At 40.6% G+C, this 22,082-nt stretch overlaps 1 protein-coding gene across 5 annotated transcripts in view; it reads right to left on the minus strand.

Moving 5' to 3' along the window:
* Positions 1-22,082, minus strand: part of tbc1d22a (TBC1 domain family, member 22a) — a 243,135-nt gene that overhangs the window by 200,361 nt on the left and 20,692 nt on the right. For all 5 annotated transcript variants that reach the window (XM_052034185.1, XM_052034181.1, XM_052034180.1 and 2 more), the window contains 2 exons: positions 15,058-15,240; positions 6,320-6,390 (listed from right to left, as the gene is read on the minus strand). In XM_052034185.1, the coding sequence (XP_051890145.1) occupies positions 6,320-6,390; positions 15,058-15,240 (254 nt within the window). The remainder of the gene's footprint in view (positions 1-6,319; positions 6,391-15,057; positions 15,241-22,082) is intronic.

Here is a 22,082-nt window from a genome sequence, read left to right on the forward strand (position 1 = left end):
TTGACTGGCAGATGATCAGCTCGCAGAGGTAATAGTGAGAGATTGGGAGGTGATGAGCAGAGATAATAAAAGGGCTCCAGATTATGGAATCTGATACACAAGGAGGGTGAAGAGTGGAACCAAACAAAGAAGTGGGGAGGAGATGGAAACAGTGGTGGGAGGGTATAGGACCCAGGAGGAGCGTTTGTAGGTGATGGGCAGATAGAGTAGGTGGGGGAGGGGAAAGAATCTGCATGATGTGGGGATGGTGGTTGGAAAGAAGGGTGAGAGTGGACCGGGGTTGATCAGAGAGAAGGGGAGAGGGAGGGACAGAAGGGAAGCATGGTGCTTGAAATTGAAGAATTCAATGTTCATGCCATTGGGCTGAAGACAACCCAGTGGAATATGAGGTGCTTTTCTTCTAGTTTGCATATGGCCTCATCCTGGAACTGGAGAGGCAGAAGATCGATAGGTTAGTGTGGGTATGGGGAGGGGAATTAAAATGGCTTGCAACAGGAAGCTCTAGATGGCCATTGTGGACAGAGCACAGGTGCTCGGCAAATCAGTGGTCAAGTCTGTGCTTGGTCTCGTCAATGTAGAGGCAATTTCCAGAACACCGAATGCAGTAGATGAGGTTAGAGGAAGTACGTGTGAATCTGTCTCACCTGGAAGGGCTGTTTAGGTTCCTGGATGGAGGCGAGACAGAACTCAACCACCTTGACTTCTCCACTCCCTTCATACACTCAAACTTTGCCTCCAAGCGAGCAGCTCTCTGCTCTCACTGCACCAATCCCAACCTCTTCAAACTTACAGACAAGGACCGTTGTCGTCTGGCAGACTGACCTCTATCTACCTTACAGGGCCTAGATGGCTGAACTCTGACACCTCCTCATGCCTGGATCATGACCTTACCAGTGATCATCAGGCTACTGTCTCCTACACCATCACACATCTTATCACTTCAGGAGCTCTCTCTCCTCCACAGCCTCCAACCTGAATTCCCCATACCGCTCCTTTCCATCTCCTACTCAAGATTTGCAAACAGGATTGCCCTGATCGGCCACTTGTTTTTGCCTGCTGTTGCCCCGCTGAACATACCCCTCCATACCTTAACCTTTGTTCTGTCCCTTCCTACCAACGTCCAGGACACCTTGCACCCTCTACCATTTTAACAACTTCCAATTTTCTGGCTCATCTTTACCATGGATGTCCAGTTCCCATACACTTCCATTCCCCCATCAGGAAGTCCTTGGGGCTCTGTTTGTTTCTTTCTAGAACGTAAAGCCAAACAGTTCCCCTGTACTAACAGTCTCCTCTGTTTGGCAGAACTTGTTCTTACCCTGAACAACTTCCCTTTTGACTCTTCTCTTCCTCCAAATCAAAGGTGTAGCTGTAGGCACTCATATGGGCCTTGGCTATGCCTGCCTTTTCATTGCCATTGTGGAGCAATTTTTGTTCCAAACCTACTCTCGCACCACTCCCCAACTTTCTCCACTGCAGTGGTACTGCCTCCTGCACCCATGGAGAACTGGCTAATTTCTGCAACTTCACTTGGACTCTTAACAATATCTCTCTACCCTTTCTTGGTCTGTCTCCATTGTGGGAGACAAACAATCCAGACTCCCACCCTGTCACTTTCAAGGACCCCATTTCTGTTTGTCTCTGCCACATTTGTTCTTGATGAGATTTTCCACTCCAGGAAATGTGAGATATCTTCCTTTTTCAGGAAGTGGTCTCCCCTCTCACCCCCCCACAACCACCACTGTGGTTGATGGAACCCTCACATGCACCTCCCCCATTTCCCACACTTCTACTCTTGCCAAACCTCCCCCCAGAGAGAGCAGATAGAGTTCAGCTGGTTCTCACCTTTCACCCCACCAGCCTCCACATCCAGCACATTATTCTTTGACATTTCCACCAGCTACAAAGTGATCCCACCACCTATCACATCATCTACTCCCCACCCATTTCTGCTTTCCACAAGGACCACGGTCTCCGTGATTCTCTGGTTTGCTCATCCTTCTGCCTTCCCCTGCAACTACAGGAGGTGGAACACCTTCTCCCTCACCTCTATCCAAGGACCTAAATAGTCCTTTCGGGTGAGGTAGACATTCACGTACACAACCTCATCTGTTGTATTTGTTGCTCTTGGCATGGCCTTATCTACATTGAGACCAAGCACAGACTAGGTGACCGCTTTGCTGAGCACCTGCACTCTGTCTGCAATGGCGATCTGGAGCTCCTGGTTGCAAGCCATTTTTAATTTCCCCTTCCTACTCCCACATTGACCTGTCTTTGAGAGGCCAGAGTGAGGCCAAATGCAAACTTGAACAGCATCTCATATTCCACCTGGGTCATCTTAAACTCAACAGGACGAACATTTGAATTCTCCAACTACAGGTCACTTGCTCCCGTCCCTTTCTCTCTTCTGATCCACCCAGGTCCTCTCGTACACATTCCTTTACCTTTGTCTCAGATTATCACCTCCCAGCCTCTGCTTTCTCCACCCTTCCCTCTCACCTGATTCCATCTGCCAATCAAGTACTCCTTGCCTGGTTCCACCTATCACATGCCAGCTCATGGACCATCCCTCCCCTCACCTTTTTAGATCAGCTACCTCACCTCTTCTCAGTCCAGATACAGGGTCTCATCCCAAAATGTTGGTTGTCCATTTCTCTCCACAAATGCTGCTTGACCTGCTGAGTTCCTCTTTCACTTGATTTTTGCTCCAGGTTCCAATGTCTGCAGTTTCTTGTGTCTCCAATGATTTAATTCCATTAACTTTTCTAATCACATACCAGGCTTTTGCAAATGTAGAAGGGCACCCAGATTTGTCTGTAATCTGATTGTTTAGATGAGCTCTTTGATAATGAGGATTAATTGCTGTAATGAACTTTGTCAACTGATGTGCATTACAATGGCCTTAAATGGTTGTAAACAGATAACTATCAATTTAGTGTGCTGAATCTATCTTTCAATGTAGTCAATATATTGGGTGATGCAAAACAAATTTCTGGAAATGTAGGTTCATTCAGCAATTGTGGGAGATTGTTTTGAGCTGAAAACATGAAATATGAACAGCTGTTTAAACATAATCAAAAATGAAGATGGGTTGGGAGGAAAGAAATCACTTTTCCAGTGCCATAGTGGAGATTCAAGTAGTGATAGTTTTCAAGCCATCACTTGGACATGAATTTGCATACAGTAGTGTTGCCCCCCACCCCCCATCTTCAAAGAGGTAGACTACAAAATTTTGTAAAGGTTCTATTACAAGCCTTAGCAAACCCAAGCATCCTTCTTGTCAATGGAACACCACTGACATTGTTTACTAATTGAGATTGCCACACAAAGACCAATGATGTGCAAAACCATGAGATTTTTGTCAGTGGTGATATCAAACTTGGGTTTGATAGCTTGCATGTCCAAGACCAAGTGCTGTACATTTCACTGCAGCCCTGATTTGTTCAATGATAAGATGCTATGGAGGCAGGAGACAACTACTTGTCACACAGTAACCAGCCTCTGACCTGCGGCTGCAGGCACAATAATCAAAGTATTGACCAATGGCAATCACAGAAAGATAGTGGGATGATTTTCTACAGCCACCGTAGCATTGAACATTGAGAAGTTGCCCAAAGTTTTCTTGCTTAACGTGCTAACATGAATGTTACCTGTATTTAATTAGCCCAAGGCAGTTTTCCAAATGTTGTTAAATGAAGATATAACTGCAACATTAACTGAAGAACAATAAAAAAAATGCCTTGAATTAGAAATTCCTGCTGTAAACTTCTCACGGAGGGCAGGTCACGAAGCAGTTCAAGAGGGCTGGGCCTTAGATACTGCCCAAGGAAGTAATATCTTCAGGTTGAAATGATTATCCTCCAACAACAAGCCTCTGAACATGGTATAACAGCTGACAATGGAAAGACCTCTATCCAGCTACCAACAAATCCTACCAACCTCTAAGAGCTCCTTGATGCCACTTTCTATCAACTGCTGCTTTTGTGTAAATAAACAACATTCACTTTGACCCAATATTCAGCTTTTGCCCCTGCTTGGATCAAAGTGGTGGCTTTTGCTGAACCCAAATGGAGCACTGGGAGAAGATTGTCACCTGATAACACTATGGACTATTCCATCATTTGGCAGAGAATTTAAAAAGGTAAAGTGATAAAATTGGGCCAGATTAACAAGGTCTGTTGTTTGTAGACAAGACAGACCAAGTAAATTTCTCTTGTCAGCATGTAAAAATTGCTAATTAAACCTGTGAAATGCAAAAATCAACTGAACAGAATCAGCCTGCTATAACCAATATTGTTTCAAATTCAATACTTGTGTATTTGAAAGAAACTCTCCCTACTTACATTATAGACCTTGAATTTGGGGGTGGGGTAATGGGAGAATCAAGATTGTGAAGGAATGCAGCAACACTCCTCCTCTCCCTCCCCCCCCCCCCCCCCCCCCAAGTCAGTCTACTGAAGATTTAAATCTCACAAAATGTATTTGTCTATTCATAGCACAAATTTTATATCCAAGTTTTGCACATGCAAACTTCTGATATTAAACAGATTTCTTAATGTAGATAATTAAGGATTAACATGAGAATACATTTGTTAATTCTAAGATATTAAACACAACTTTTCAGGAAATCATCAATATCTAACAAGGAACAATGTGGGCCATATTCAAAAACATTTCCTTTACTATAAAGACATTTTTCTCAATTCCTAAATCATTCTAGCTGTGATTACAGAATTGTCAGTCTGGTAGCAACTTCAAAATCAGGTTTATTACTGACATATGCAATGAAATTTGTTTTGCAGTAGCAGTACAGTGCTAGACATAAAGACAAAATTACTACAAGTTACAAAAAGTAAACAGTACAAAAGAGGAACGAGGTAGAATTCATGGACTATTCAGAAATCTGATGGAGAAGAAGCTGTTCCTGAAACATTGAGTGTGGGTCTTCAAACTCCTGTATCTCCTTCTCAATGGTAGTAATATGTAGAGTGCATGTCCCAGGTGGTGACAGTCCTTAATGATGGATGCTGCCTTCTTGACAGAACTGCCACATCTGTGCACCACAATGAGTTAAGACTGCCATCTCTGCCCTTACCTGATGCTGCCATCCAGTCCACGAGATGGATGGTGAAGCCCAGTCTGGAGTATTGTGTCCGGAGTGCTGGGGGTGAGCCATGTTGTGAAGCGGAGTACACAACAGCCCCTAATGTCCCTCTGGTACTGCAGTCTTGCTCAGAGGTCTTCAGTTTTATTTTCTAGGGACTGTATGTTAGCCAGAAGGATAGCAGGGAGGGTGGGGCCTTAGGGCCCTGCATTTGTTTTACCTGCAGCCACATTTCCAGAGACAAAGGAGACATTTGGAACTTCCAGCTGCAGCACTCACTCCCTGGGTGGTCTGCAGGCCCAAGTCCGATGGTTCTGAAAAAATCACTAGTTTTATTTTAAATGACTTGAAACAATGTTGCTTACTGCAGTGTCTGTGGCTGCAGATTTCAGTGCAGTAGTTGCAAACGGGAGCATTTTATAATTCTTTGGGAGCTGCACACAAAAAGTCACCTCTGTCTGGTGCCATCTTTGAACTTAACACCAAAGTTGTGCACCTTAAAGCCATAACCACTTCTTCAGACAGCCAGGTAACTGTATTCAAAGAACTGCCAGAGACTTAACATTAAGTCATTACAAAGTTTATTTTTGTTTACCCTTTGTGAAGTAAAAGGCCTTTTTCTTGTTGGTATGCAGATTGGCACAAGTAGGACATGAAACAGATGTGCTGCTGGACTTGAACCAAAAGAATCAATGCAGGTGAACACCCGCATAATGCTTTCCAAGTCAGGACCATTCTAGTTTCAGGGTTATACTGGAACCCAATGAGTGAACTTACCAATTGCAACCAAGCTTGGCTTACCAACAAAACAAAAGCTCCAAAATCAGCTAGCCTCAAGCACGACATCTTCAAAGAGCCAGCAGTTTCCAAGTTTCATTGCAAATTTCATCTCCACATTTACTGACCCCTCACCACAATAGAGGGAACCAGCCGTGTCTTCAGATAGGTTGAGACCATTGAGAATATTGAAGCTCATCCTACACTTAAATTTTACACTGATCTGCATTAATTTCAAGTGGACTAAAACAGTGAAAGACATCTCTAGTCATCTACTTAGAAAAGCTCAAGTAGAATTTAGGTGACATTCCATTAGATTTGGTGAGGTTAAGAAATTTGATCATAAATTCATAACAAATTTCCCCTTAAACACATATCTAGAGCTTGTACCACTTGGATATTAAAGGGGGAAGACAACAAAAAGAAAATAGCACTTACTGAAAGTAGTTTCCACGTTATTGGTCGGACTTGCCTTGGGATTCCAGACCAGCTGAGCTTTCTCAACTCTTCTGCATTTGGGGAAAGAAAAACAATGATTGGCTTAAATTTGCATCAGGAGTGCAATAAAATAATCTGTCAATCTGAGATATGCACCATCAGTTGAAGTTTGTACTCTAAATACAATTCTATATTAATTAAAGTTAACAATTGGCAGATAAGGGGGAAGGTTCATGGGAATATTCCATTGCCTTCCTGCTTCATTTTCAGGTTGACTCCCAACCTCAACATCCCATTTGATCCCAAGCAAAGCTTGGACCCACATCCTCTACATCATAAAAAGGACACTGACTTGCATTTCCATCATCATGTTGGGTTCTACTCCTGCCTTATCCTATCATTTTTAAAACATTCATCCTCCCTTTGGCATTTCCACACTTAACTATTCAACACATGCTTTGGATGCAACATTCACTTTGAAATACATTTGAGACAGTTTCTTCCCCACCACCCCCCAGACAGTGCAAAATCTCAACTATATAGTTATGCATTTACATCCCTCAATAATGAAATATTAATTCTAATTAACCAGCATTAAGAAATTTTGTTGATAAAGCAGAATTTGAACCAAAATGGATCATTTGACTTGTTATGTACTCTAGATGACCACAAGGGGCCTGATTAAATCCTACTTCATTTCTTTCTCTCCTCACAACCTTAACTTTTTTTCTTAATCCTTTCCTTCAGAGAGAGGAAGTGAAAACAGCTCCAAATGTTATGACAGAATTAGACATGCTAACCACCTGTGCAAAGAATCTTAAAATCCATCATATATTTTCTAATCTTCTGAACTATGCATATTCTCAAATAATTCATACAAGTTAACAGAAATTCATGGTAGTATATTTCAGGAGAAGGAATAGAGAAGACATGTAATATTTGGAAGACACAAGTCCAAGTGGGGTAGAGAATCAAAAGGAATCTAGGAATACAAATACACTAACTACCCAAAACTTATGCCCCAAGTTTGCAAGGTCATTAAAAGTGAGCCAAGCACTAATGATTATTTCAAGAAAGGGAGGGGAAGTTATGCCAAGCCAGTACACAACCTTAAGGCACACACAGTACATGACATATAATTCTGGTCATTGTAGAAAGGATAGATGCACCTTAAAGGGTTTTGAAAAGATTTGCAAGGAGAGATCAGAAATGCAAATGGATTTAGAGACTGGTTATCTTTATTCTCCTCAGAAGACAACTTATAGTGGACTTTGAAATGACAAAGGGAACAGAGTGGGAGCAGAAGGAATGTTTACTCTGCAATTCTAAACTCTTGCAAATTTCTATGTATGGTGGAGAGCATTCTGACTGGTTGGATCACAGCCTGGTACGGAGCGTCCAATGCACGAGATTGCAAGAGGTTGCAGAGTGTCAGACTCAGCCAGTTCCATCACAAACGGTCACCCTCCTCCACCATCAAGGACATCAAGAGGCAGTGCCTCAAAAAGGCAGCATCTATTATTAAGGATCCTCATCATCCAGGACACGCCCTCTTCTTGTTAGTACCATCATGGAGGTGGTACAAGAGCCTGAAGACCTACACTTAATTTAGGAACAGCCATCAGATTTCTGAACAATCCATGAACTTTACCTTTGTTTTTGCACTATTTTTGTCATTTACAGATTTATGGCTTTGCACTATACTGCTGCAAAACAACAAATTTCACGTATCAGTGATAATAAATCTGATTCTGAAAGAATACAAGATCATCAAGACTGAAGGGAATTCAGAAGAAACCCCTTTACACAAAAAATAGAGAACATGGAACTTGCTACACAAGGAGCAGTTTGAGTGAATAGCATAGATAAATTTGAGAGGCAAGATTCTGTGGAGAAACAAGTCCCAGCACTGGAGTCAGCACAGGGTGAAAAATGCGGCCTTTATCTGGAAATTGAGTACAAAACATTCATTTCTATTTTGATCCAAGAAATAATCTGCACTAAGTTATGCCATTTACAATTTTGTAATGAATGCATTTTCAACAGTTAAACTACTTACAAAAATCTTCGACAAATATAAATTTTAATGATCCTATTTTGCAAATTTCAAAGTTTTTAAGCTGGTATGCAACTTGCCACCAGTGCAGAAAGGTTCTGATCAGAATCCAAGTTGTGGGTATGGATAGAATCTCATTCAACACCAAGGTTTACTGCAGCAATAGTTTGTCAATTAAAATGATTTCTGATGTCTGTGAATTACAAGTTAGTAGTTTTCTCAAATTACAACTCTTAATAGTTTGAATATACATATTTGGGTATACATCTTCTACCAAAAAAAATTATAGTGACAACTCATGTGAACAGTAGACCATGCAAGACAGGAAATGTGTGATTTCCCTACCATGATGTCCTCTATTTATCAGAATTCCATCCTGTAATTTACATTAACCCACAATGATAGAACAAAAAAAAATCAAGCTATGATTAATAAAATAGTCTGCCAGCAGCAGTACAATTAACTGGTGTGGCATTGAGAGAACATCCCAAGTGTTATTTCTTCACCACCCCTCCCCCACCCACCCCCCCCCCCCCCCCACCCCAATTCAATGCCTCCTTATCAATACCAGAGTTAATTCAGAGCTACCATTTCACAGGATCACAAGACAAAGGAGCAGAAGTAGGCCACTTGACCCGAGTCTGCTCCGCCGCTTCACCATAAGCTGAACTCCCATCGAGCCCCAATCATCATCTCATGCTAAGGTGGTTCTAATTCTGTCATAAGTTTGACAGGGAGGAATGAAGCTTTGAACTTTAAATCTACACTGCTGATATTGTTTGCAGTTATGAACAGATTGAATTTCTAAAAACAGAACATGTCTGCAAAGAACTGCAACTGTAGTGTCACTATACAAGACTTCCAGTATCTTACATGTATATAGCACATTTTATGCAGTGCAAGTGCCTGATAGGAACACTGTCAAAAAAACTGACAAATGCTACACAAGGAGATATTACGATGAGTGGCTAAGACTTTTAAAAGAAGCTCCATATACCTTCCTTTATATTTAGAACTACTCAGCATACACAATTAAAACATCAAAAAGAAATTTGCATTACTACATTGGATTAGTATTTACATTAATAAGCAGTAGTGCTAATGTTTAATACTATAATTACTATTTAATAATAACCGAAATATCTGCCAAATTTAAAAAGAACACTCAATTTGGAAAAGCTTAAATCTTCACATACCCTTTTCTCCAAGAACAGTAACCCAAAATTTGCCGTTGGGCATAAATTCTGAATTATTCTTTGGATACTAAATCTCAAACCTTGCCCCAACCTGATGAATAATTATGGGATGGTCAATCACTTAAGTCTAATTTTGTCTCAATTGGAAGAAAGATTTTAAAATCAAAAATCAAGGTCAAAACAGTAAATGAATGACAATTGAAACAACTATACTCAGAAGAAATTAATTTTAAGTAGTCAAAAATATTGGTGCTGCAGACAAATGGGACCAATGTCAAAGCTTCCAAAATGCTGCAGATATTTTCCATTGGGAGAAATGGAGAAAACATCAATGCATAACCCGGTTTACTAATGTAGACTTTGAAGCCACAGATGTTCTTGAAATAATGCAAATAATCTACTCTTCCTGATCATTCCCACAAAACAAAAGACAAATTAACTAAATTTCTGTTTTATGAAACTATTAAAAACTAAAAATTGATTGCAAAGACAGTTCCATACATAAGAATCAATTTTACCACTGTGGAAAGCTCAACTCAAGGCTAAAATGGAATTTTGAAATCTTACCCAATCCTCATACCCAGAGTGAAAAGGTTCATGAATTGCCATATGATAACAGACAGAATCTACAAGATGCATCATTTTTCAATACATCACAGTCAAAGCAAGCTTTAAGCTACATCAATGTCATTCAGATGGAGGATACTAGCTCAAAACCACAGAGGTGTGACAAAAAGTGCAGAAGAGTTCTAAAATTGAAAGGGATGAAAGATACAATCTGGACATGGTTTTACCCAAATTGTCCACATGTTGCATTTCTGGCACAACAACTGCAGTGTCATCCCCATCTCAAGCTATTGTAGTCAATTAGGTGGAGTTCTTAGTCACTTGAATTTGTCATAGTACATACATTTAAACAAATGTATACATTGTGAATTGTTTAATTCACTAACCCAAATTAAAAAAAGAAAAACACCCAAACCAACCTACTGTCTTGAGCATGACCCTGATACAACTTTTACTATGCAAGTTCAGGCCCCTCCTTTATGAGGGCCACTTACTCATTCAGCTTTCGCTCTTTCCACTCTCATTCAAGGCTGCTTCTATAACCCCACTTGAAGCTCAGCTCTCACCACCTCCACCCTTTCTCACTCAAGGTGAGTCTTTCTCCCTACTCTAGCCATCAGGAAATTGTTTCTTATCCAGTGTAAATTCTTAAGATCTTGACCCACAATCTTCCCTTTTGCCCCTCCCTATGTCAATTGATTGACACTGAACTCCAGCACATTTTATGTTTGAAAATGTAGCCAACTTCTATGAACACTATTTATAACTTTTCCTGCAGAAATGATATCATTGTGAATTTAGTTCATCACTGAAATGTGGCTTATTTCTGCGACATAACCACAACACCCTGCCAAACAAGCAGCAATTCAAGAACACCTACTCTTGTTCAGACTAACCAAACAGCCCATCACATTCTTTTCAGAAAGCAGCCAACAAAAAACCAACAAAAGCCATTAACTAAGCATTTCAAAGGGGAAGCAGGTTAGGTAAATATAAAAGCCTCTCCATTCTAAAAAAGAAATTAAACAAGTTACGTTTCATAGCATTACTTCTGTTTGAAGCAAAATGGAAGTTACTCTTGAACTTAGCTTTCCAAGTGAAAATACCAACATGCCTTTAAATTACAAAACTGTTGCGGACACATTTTGTAACCGACTTTGGATGAACTAGTCTACAAGTTTGGAGTTACAAACTAAATTGGAGAAATTACACTTACGAATTATTTCAAAGCTGCCAACTGACCTGCAGCTCCCCCAGCTGTTCAGCTATTTTTAAATACGTTAAAGAGCAGTACTCTAATACCTCAATTTCCAAGATTAAATTGTGCACAAGAGCAATGGCACAGAAAAAGATGCCTAGCTATTTTTCCCCCTAGTGATTTTACAAGGTATCCAGTTGGTCCAGAGCCCATTAAAAACTCTTGGCACCTTAATACACAAGACTGGCACATGAACTAGAAGCAGGAGGCCACTAGACCCATCTGCTCTGCCCTTCAGTGGAACAATTTGTAACCTCAACTCCACATGTCAGGCTACTTGCAGTAACCCTTCACTGACCACCCTCCACCCCCACACTCATCGTATCTTTCTACCTCTGCCTTATAACTGTTCATATTCTTCAAGTGGTAATGGTGTTCCAAAGGGATGACTTAAACAGGAAATGCCTCGTTTTTAAAACATTGGTCCACCCATGGTTCTTGATTCTCCCATATGTAAAAACACCCACTACATCCACCCCACCAATGCCCTTCATGATCTTGTTAGAATCCTCACCTCTCATTCTTCTAAACCACCTTGTCTATCCAACCTTTCTTCATTAAGACAAGCCACCCATTCTATGTATTAGTTAAGTGAACCTTCTGAACTGCTTTTTAATGCATCTACATCCTTCCTAAATACTCCAGATATGGTCTCAATGCCCTGGACAACTGAAGCATTACCTTCCAACAATAAATGACAACATCCTAATTACTTGCTACATCTGCACAATATTTTGTTAATCAAGAACAAGGTCACCCAGAACTCTGTAGATTCATTTATTTTTTCTGCCATATTGGACTATTTTCCCACATTACATTTCTTAAGCTACATCATTATTCCCTCACTTACTGTCTTTATTCCTTTGTGCCTCTCCTTGTGTCCTGTACACAACCTACTTTACTACCCATTTTCATATATTCAGCAAATTTAACCATCATACCTTCAATCTCTTCATCTAAAATTTATGCAAGTTGTAAAAAGCATACCATTTATACCTTGCCATCATGTTTATTCCATTTCCTGTTAGCCAGCCAATCCATCCAATTTGTTACCTTCAACACTAAGACCTTTTATTTTCTGCAATAACTTTTGATATACTAACTCTCCAAATGACTTATGATCTTAAATACATCTACTGGCTCCCCTTTATCTACAGTACATGTTACTTATCCAAAAGAAATCCAATGAATTGGCCAAATATTCCCCGTCCACAAAACAATGTTGCTTTCCTTCCCCCAAGTGCCCTGCTAAAATCTGTAACAGCTTCTAACATTTTTGCTATGATAGATGTTTTGTTGCTGGCTGAAAGTCTCCTGCTTGCAGTCACCCTCCTTTTCTGAGGAAAAGATTTAAATTTGTTAAATTTACAACCTAAATGGACCTTCTACCAAATCTAGGGAATTTAGAAGAATGAAAACCACCATCTCAACTACTTCTCTAGACACTTATGTTGATACCCTGGGATTAACCAGTCTTAAACTAGCTCAAGTGAACTGGCAAGTTAAGTCTGCTTTCATAAATTGCCCTCATTTATACTCATCTTGAACCCATACTTCTCTCCCTCAAACTGAATGTGAAATTCAGATACATTATGATCACCACTATCTTGGGGTACCTTCATCCCATCTCATTACACATTGCCAGGTCTAACACCACTATGGTTGGCTCCTGATTTTCAATCATGGTAATGGTATGCAAAGTGACAGAACTAAAAAATATTAGATTTATGCAATTCAGCATAGAAGATGTGATGATTAATGAACAGAGGAAATTAATGAAGAGTAATAAAAGAATTCACATCCATATACTCAGTAACCAATTTGCTTTTATTTTCCAAAGTCAACCATTCTAATTCTATTCAATGTTGGGGAAAATGAAAACTTCATTAGCTTCAAATATTTATTCAAATGTAATACATTCAAATTTAAGCAGCATTTTAAGTGTCAGACAAGGGACTTGCTTATTACAACATGGAAAGTGTTTTTTGGTCCATTGGGTTTATGCCAACTCCCAGCAGAGTAATCCCATTGGTCCCATTCCCCCTCTCATTCCCTGCAACTTATTTTCTTTCATGTGCCCATCACTGGACAAGTAAAGTGGATAAGAGGGGGTTCAGAGGGATATGTGCCAAACGGGACTAGCTTGGTGGGCATATGGTCAGTGTGAACGAGTTGGGCCAAAGGGCCTGTTTCTATTAAGAACTCTACAACTCCTGTTTTCACACTTACCTACACTAGGTGTAATTTACAATAGCCAATTATCCTAACAACTCTTATAGGGATGTAGGAGGAAATCTACACAGTCACAAAGAGAACATGCAAACTCCACACATCCTTTAATTCTACAAGTGATCTCAAAGGAAAAGTGATAGTAAGAATAAAGAGCAGTTAACTGCAAATGGGGAGTAAAATTCATGTACGAGATACAGCTAGTTGTATATCTGAGTACATGTTAGGATTGCTCATATGCACCATGTGCATTTCTGAACTTTACCTGGGTTCCAAGAGGAATTAATCAACAAATTTTGATATATTGGACTTTACCTCATGGCAATGTATTAAATTTTTAACATGAATTCTGTGAAACTGGAATGTTCCAACCATGAAATCATTATTAACCTTCCACAAATGTTAAAGTAAACCATCTAAGTTTTTATTATAGCTGGATTTAAGATTTTACTTAAGATTTAGCTTTAAGATTATTGAACAGTTCCCTTATACAATGAGATGGACTATGACCTCACATCACTTGTGACCTTGCACCTCATTGCACTGCACTCTCTGTAGCTGTGGCACTTTACTCTGTACTGTTACTACCTGTACTGCATCACACTTTGTACTAACTCAATGTAACTGCACTGTGATGAATTGACCTGTACGATCAGTTTGTACGACAGCTTTTCACTGTACCTCGGTACAAGTGACAATAATAAACCAATACTTTTCCTAATTTCTAATTAATATAAAAATTTCCTTTGAAAGCGTGGATTTTAATCACCTAATAGCAATTTTCCAATTGGTTACTTCTTCAGAAGCAACAGATGAACCCAGTTATTTAGTGATTAAAGACAACACAAGGCACCAGGAATTAAGTGTTAGAATATAGTTAGGACATAATTTTTTTTTCCTCTAACAAAAATCACCTACCTTGCTAACTAAAGCTGACTGAATACTTTCAAGGTAAGAACCATTCTCAAATCTTTTTTCTCCAGACTGTCAGTGTAGCTACTTCTGTTTCACTAATTGCCGAGTGACTAACAGCTTCCACATAGACAAAAAACGAATGCTGGAAGAACTCAGTAGATCAAACAGCATTCGTTTTTTGTCTATGTGGAAGCTGTTTGATATTTTGGGCCAAGTGCAAGTTGATATTTTGGGCCAACACCATGCATCAGGACAGATGCTGCTTGACCCACTGAGTACTTCCAGTGTTCAGTTTTTCTGTTCCAGATTATAGCATCTTCAGTCTTTTTTGACCTCAGCTTTCACATATATGCCTTTGAGATTTCCTTCACTTTTGAAGTAATTCCGATGACTCTGGTTTATTCTGCTAATGTTAAAATAAATTGGTGAAGAATAAAGGAATGAATGCTCTCACTGAAATAGACCACATCTAAATTTGCTTATTGCAGAATAGGACCTCTTCAGAGTTGAAACTTACCTAAATCAGGATTTGGACCTGCCAACAGCTGTCTGAATTTTTCTAATCGAGTTATTTCCCTTTCTGTCATTAGGGAGCCATCTAAGGGATTCTGGTCTGCAATTCTTGCTGCCAATAGTGTTGGTGACCTAGAAGGGACAGACTGCTGCCTCTGTAATGGGGTCTTCTCAAGATCATTTAAACCTGTAAATTACACAAAAAGTGTATTAATACATAAAGATACTTCATTCAAAATTTCATACAAAATAAGCCCTTAATATAAAAATGCAAAACTAACTCCAATTTCCATTGCAGACTGCAGATCATTTTTGAAATCCAAGCAGATCCACTCTGTCTGATATGAAAAGTGCTATTACTGGACCATTTTTCATGTGGGTTAAGGCTTTTATTGAGCACATTGTCACACTCAAACAGAAACACCCATAAAAACAGGAAGTTATTGAAGCTTTGGTGGAATTTGTTAGTTACAGGCATGTTTTTAAAAAACCTCCAGAATTAGATTTTATATATTTTGACATTTACCAAGTAAACAAGTTTGCAGTACTAATATAGGAGGATTTTACAGTTGCAATCACAATGAAACTGTCAGCACATGCTGTGAAACCAGCAGCAATTTCTGGAACAGTATTTGCTGTTAAACAACCCAATAGAGAAGCTTTTATCAGAGATTGTGTTCCTCACAGGACATGTTGTTGTGCACACTTTTCCAATGGAATCAGAGGATGAACAAAAATGTAGTAGTTTTGGACTACTCAGTATAACGTGCCCTCAATATATTTTTAAATCATATTACTGTAAACAGCCATTCACCCTGCTTTTATGCTTTCAAAAGCATGATCCACCAAGTTGCCTTTCCCATTGTTTAAGAAAATTTCCTTTAAAATGTTACTACAATATTTGTATCCAAACTGATTTGGTGCTCCATTCCAAACCCCACTTATCACTAAAAAAACCTCATCTGGGCTCTGGTTCATTTGCCAATCACAGATCTCTTCCTGCATCTGCTCTGACAATGCTACCTTCCTCCACTTTTCCCTCCCTTCAATGAGGATCATCTCCTTTGGGATGATATGGAAATGTCCATTCCATTTCCTTGACCTCTATTCTCACCTTTTACCCTCCTTTGCAGAAGCATCGTAGGCTTTCCCCCTTCCTCATCTTCTATTCCACCTGTCTCCACATTCAATGGTTTCTCTTTTGCCATTTCTGACATCTTCAAAACATGTCACCACCAAGTCATCAACCCTCCTCCCTCAACATTCCAAACAGCTTGTTCCCTTGACAAGTCAGTCTTCAGTCACCAATGCCATTACCTTGGCAATAACACATTCTGTCCTAGCACCAGAAATGAAATTCACGCCCTTAGATAGTAAACAGGCTGGAATACTTTCACCCCCCCCAAAAAAAGTTAGCAATTAATTCCTTTCAATTTCATATACTATGTTAACTGCTCAGAATACAATCTCCTCTGATGAGGAAAAGAATACAATCTTCTCTGATATGAACAAAAGTTATATAGATTTATGGGGAGAACATGTGTGGATTGGCAGGCATATTGAACATCTTAGTTCAATCCTCATGCTTGACTGAGTATCCAATCACCTATCACAAAATGCCACACCATTTATATTTCAACTTCTGTCCTCACAATCTTACACCATGGCAAAGACAAGAACCCAAAAGAATAACACCATATCATCTAACAAGGAACAATCCTGATTGAAGAGTCCAGAAAGCTGCAAGGTCAAATAATTCTATTATTCCTATACATATGTCCTCTCAAGCTCAGCTTTTGTTACTTTACTTGTCCCATTTGGCATGTGTGCAGAAGTGTTATGTTAATGGTTCAGATGTCAGGGATTACACCAAAACAAGTATATTGTCTTAAACCACTCCCTCATTTAGCTGCATTCTACACTTGTACAGACTTTTCCTTTGTTCTTTCCTCCCCTCCCCCTACATTTTAAACTGCTTGAAGTCAGCTGTCATTTCCCCATACAACTCAGGAAGTTCAGAACTCTGGTATTACCATGCATGAATGCAGAAGTGTCAAGCTTCCACACAGCTGTTTGCAACTCATTTCAAATGGACAGAGAAAGGTGGGTACAGAGAGAGCATTGCATATTGCATCTTAAGTGTTCATACTAGTATATTTAAAATGCAAGGATTTTTGCCTCCACTACAGGAACACAAGAGAATAGGTGTCAGCCACCTAGCCGCTCAAGCCTGCCCCATTATTCAATACAATCATCATTGATCTTCCCTAGGCCTCAACTGCTCTCTGCCAGATATGCCAATCTCCCAACCTTTCAAAAATGTATTAACCTCCACTTCAAATCCTTTAAATGAGCTAACTGCCACAAGCCCTCCAGGGCAAGGAATTACAGGGATTCACTATCCTGAGAATAAATCATTATGGACCAGCCCACATCTTGAAATTATGTCCCCTTGAGATTCTCTCACTGGTGAAAACATTGACATTTACCCTGTCAGCCCTTGTTAAGATAACCCTTCATTCTTCTGAACTCCAAAGAATACAGACTAACCCTGTTTAACCTCTCATGATAGGACTATTCACTCATTCTAGCAATTAGCCTTTAATGTCATTTGGACTGCCTCCAATGCTACTTATCTTTTGTTAGGTGTACACAGTACTCCAGGTATGGCCTCACTAATATGCTGCACAACTAACAAACCATTCAGGTAGTGGGTTCCCAGCCAATCTTTTGGTGAAAAAAATTCTTTCATGTACTTTGATGCCTATCAATTAACTTAAATTTATGTCCCGTCACTTCAACCAAAAGAAATAGCTCTTCCATTTACCAAATTTAGGTCCATCGATTTTATATACCTTAAATGAATCTCCCCTCAGTATCCTTCCTTTCAAAGTAAAGATCTCCAGCCTTATCATACAGCAACAACTCTCCAGCCCTTGCTATAACCTCGTAAATCTCCTCTGGACCCTATCTAATTCCATCACATCAATCCTGTGATGTGACAAGTAGAACTTTACAATACTCCAGTGAAGGTCCAACTGATGCTTCCTACAATTTTAAGAACTCTCTACACTTCAGGCAATAAAAAAAGTTACTTCATACGCTTCCTTAGGTACTTTACTTACATGCCTTACTGTAAGCAAGCACTCCAAGATTCAGACAGCCCCAATACCAACAGACCTGAATATCACTCTGCAATCATACCCTAGAAATTCAGATCTTTGATACTGGCACTGCTGTCTCTAGGGAAACATCAGGGGCAGCTGATGCAGCTTTAATAGAGAACCAGTACATTACTGTCACAAGACACAAACCCTAATATTGAGCAAGCTATAGAAGTGACAAAGGAAGAATTCTACTCCAACTTCAAAATCCCTGACCCACATCCACAATAGTCAAACTGATCCTCCCAGGCAGCTTCAATGTCAGGGTCAAAACAGATGCAAGCTTCTGTCAAACTGTGACAAGGAAGGAGTAGAAACCAACTGTAACAGAATCCTCCTGCTGACAAAATGTTATGAGCATGGCCTTATTATAAACTACACCCTATTACACCAAGCAGCAAGCACAAGGCCTGAAGGCAACAATCCAGGCACTGATGTGCATCAGATTAGGTTATCATCCAAGCAAGAGACAACAGGCAGGGGTGTCTGCATTACCAGCATCATGACAGGAACCAACTATTGGATAGTCTACTGCCAATCCACTCTTACCTCCATCAGCCTGGCTCCAATACAATGATGACAATAGAAGTGTTGCCACAAAAATATTAATGCTGATGGCCTGAAGGACCCCTCCCCTCCCCACAGAAAAGTAGCTTTCATCTTACAGACAAGCCTCAATCAGCAAGAGCCAGAGTATCCATGATGCCTGGACTACCCTGAAATCCACCATAATCAGCAATTGAAGGGATTCTGGCTTTCCAAATAGAAAACACCAGGAATAGTTTCATGTGATTGATCAGGAAATGAGAGCTAAATAATACCAAACGCACGGTGTCCTTGAATGGCAAACACCGCCACACCACAAGTAGTCCTGTAGGTAATGGGAAAATGAGGTTCAACAGAAAATCACTTTTTGGAATTGTGGTCAGTGGAAAAAAAAGAGCAGAGAGCCCAACAGAAGAGGCAGCCAGTGACTGCTGAAGAAAACACTTTAGAGAACTCAATCGTAACTCCACTCTTGAATTGTGTGATCTCCAACTCCATTCCATAGCAATATTTCTGATTCAACTTCTCTGCCACTCAAGACTGATAAACACAAGGCCATAAACCAACAGAAAGAAAAGAGACAATGAATTCTAAAAATTGGTAGAGGACCTTTTGGTGAAAAAAAACAACCTAATCTCCCATGGCCAGAAAAAAAAGTGGGGGGAGGGGTGTAAAGTGTAAGGAGATATGCCAGGGGACCTCACAGGTGCCACAACTGTGTCCATCTTCAAGTAAGGAGACAAATCCACTTGTGATAACTAAAGAGGTTTTCCCATTATCTGCCATAAACAAAGTCATCACCAAGATCCTCCTCAATTGCCTCCAAGAAACAGACAAGTTGCTTCCCAAACTACAGTATGGATTCCATCCATCAACAGGCACAACATACAGGATCACCATGTGATAACTCCCAAATGAAATGCTCAGAGTAGCATCAACTAACTTTTGAGCTCAAGAGTCTTTGATTCGGTCACTCCAGACATACTATGGAGCATCCTTCTCGATTAAGCTGCCTGCAGCAATTCATCCTATATCTGCTACACCATGCCATACAAGCAGTAATCTTAACCTACATATCCACAACTGAGCCAGTCTCAGTGCAGACTAGAGTCAAGCAAGTCTGTATCATTGTCCCAACTGACACCTTAATTTTTCTTGTGACCTGCAACAAGCTTCCTACTGGAGTAAAGTTGATCTACAGAACAAATGGAAAACTGCTTAACTGTCATCAGGTGTTGCAGCTGGGAGGTCAAATACAAGAAGAGGATAAAATAAATGGCAGGAGCCTTGATGTACAGTGGGATTGGGGTGCAAGTCCATAGCTTCCTGAAAGTGGCAATACTAGTAGACAAACTTGGATTGTTTTCTCTGGTGCATTTGAAGCTGAGGGGCAACCTGACAGAAGTATAAAATTATGCAAGGCATAGAGAGGATTGATAGAGTCTTTGCCCACCACCCCCCGCCCCTCAGAGCAAAAATGTCAAATACCAGAGGGCATAGCTTTAAACTTCCCCCACACAGCTTAAATGAGATGCAGAGATGAGCAAGGCAAGTTTCTTATTATACAGAGTAGTAGATGCCTGGAACACACTACCTGGCAAGGTGTTGGAAGCAGATATGATAGCAACATTCAAGAGGCATTTAGATCGGCACCTGAACAGGCAGGGAATGGAGAGATATAGACCAAGTGCAAACAGATGGTATTAATTTAATTTGGCATCATGGTTGGCAGACATTGTGGGCTCAAAGGGATTTTCTGTATGTCCATTCCTGAAACAAAATCAACTATAGTACTTGGCTAATGCTTGCATCGGCATGTGTTCAGAAGCTAAGCCCCAAATCCTCTTCAACTCATTCACTGAAGCATACTTGAGAATATGCCTTGCACTTCATATCCACAGAACAAAAGGTTCTCTACCAATCTGTTCTTGTTGCAAAACCCTCCACTATCAACTTTTAAATTTGCTAGATCAGTTGGTTGGGACTTGTACTGGCACCTGCCCAAACTATCCACACAGAAGTTGCAATTACAAACAGTGACATTAGCCCAGGCAAGCAGCAGCATCTTCTCTGTGGCTGCCTGTGGCATTTTCAAACTGGGAAGCCTATCCAGTGAGCTAGTAACACCTTAAACCCAGCACAAGCACATCAGCCCCCACTAAGATTAATAATGAAAAGTTTACAGTCAAGAACATTAGTTTGAATGTTTGATTTTCAAAATTACTATCGAATCAAGAACTTAAGAGCCACCAAATGTTTCTTTCTCCAGATTGATTTAAGAAAAACATCCCACCCTTCCCTACTCTTTTCTAAACCCTATATTGTATCCAATTTTGAAACTCATTTCTGAGAATGCTTTCAGGTCCTTTCCAGCGACCAGAGAGTGCCGGAAATTAACGAGGAGCGATTTTTTTTTTCTTTCTAGCATTCGGGATAGCGGCGAGTGACTGCGCAGGCGCGTAACGTCACTCGGCAGCACGCGGGCGATTTAAATAGCAGACCAACATATCTAGCGGGCAGCGTCGGAGCGGGCAGCTGAGTGGGAGGGAGCAGAGTGGGTTAGGCTTTGGCTCAACGGGCTTCGGCGAGAGCGGGAAAGAGGCGAGACTAATAGAGGGGGGTAAGTTATTAGTTTATTTGTTGAACTCAGTGGTATTCAGCAAGATGCATCTAGGGTTGGTCTTATGTTTGGAGTGTCAGATGTGGGGACGCTGGGAGACTACCAGACTCCCCGACAACTACATCTGCGCAAAGTGCACCAAGATGCGGCTCCTCAAGGAACGGATTGAGAGTCTGGAGCTGCAGCTCGATGACCTTCGGTTGGTTAGGGAGAGCGAGCAGGAAATAGATAGGAGTTATAAAGAGTTTGTAGACAGCACCTCTGTGGCAGTCCCCCTCAAAAACCGATATCTCATTTTAGATTCGGTTGGAGAGGATGACCTGATAGAGGAAGACCTCAGCAACCGGGACCTTGGCACCGTGCCTGGTACTGTGGTCCAGCGGAGGAAGCGAAATGCAGTGGTTATTGGGGATTCTATAGTAAGGGGTACGGATAGCAGATTCCGCGATAGCGACAATGAGTCTCAGATGGTGTGTTGCCTCCCTGGTGCTAGGGTACGGGATATCACGGACCAGGTCCAGAATATTCTGAGGGGAGAGGGTGAGCAGCCAGAAGTCATGGTACATGTAGGTACCAATGACATAGGTAGAAAAAGAGAAGAGGTCCTGAAGGAGGAATACAAGGCATTGGGGAGAAGGTTGAGAAGTAGGACCTCAAGGGTAGTAATCTCAGGATTACTACCTGTGCCACGTGTCAATG

This window comes from Pristis pectinata, chromosome 19, assembly GCF_009764475.1.
Source record: "Pristis pectinata isolate sPriPec2 chromosome 19, sPriPec2.1.pri, whole genome shotgun sequence".
Taxonomy (NCBI): domain Eukaryota; kingdom Metazoa; phylum Chordata; class Chondrichthyes; order Rhinopristiformes; family Pristidae; genus Pristis; species Pristis pectinata.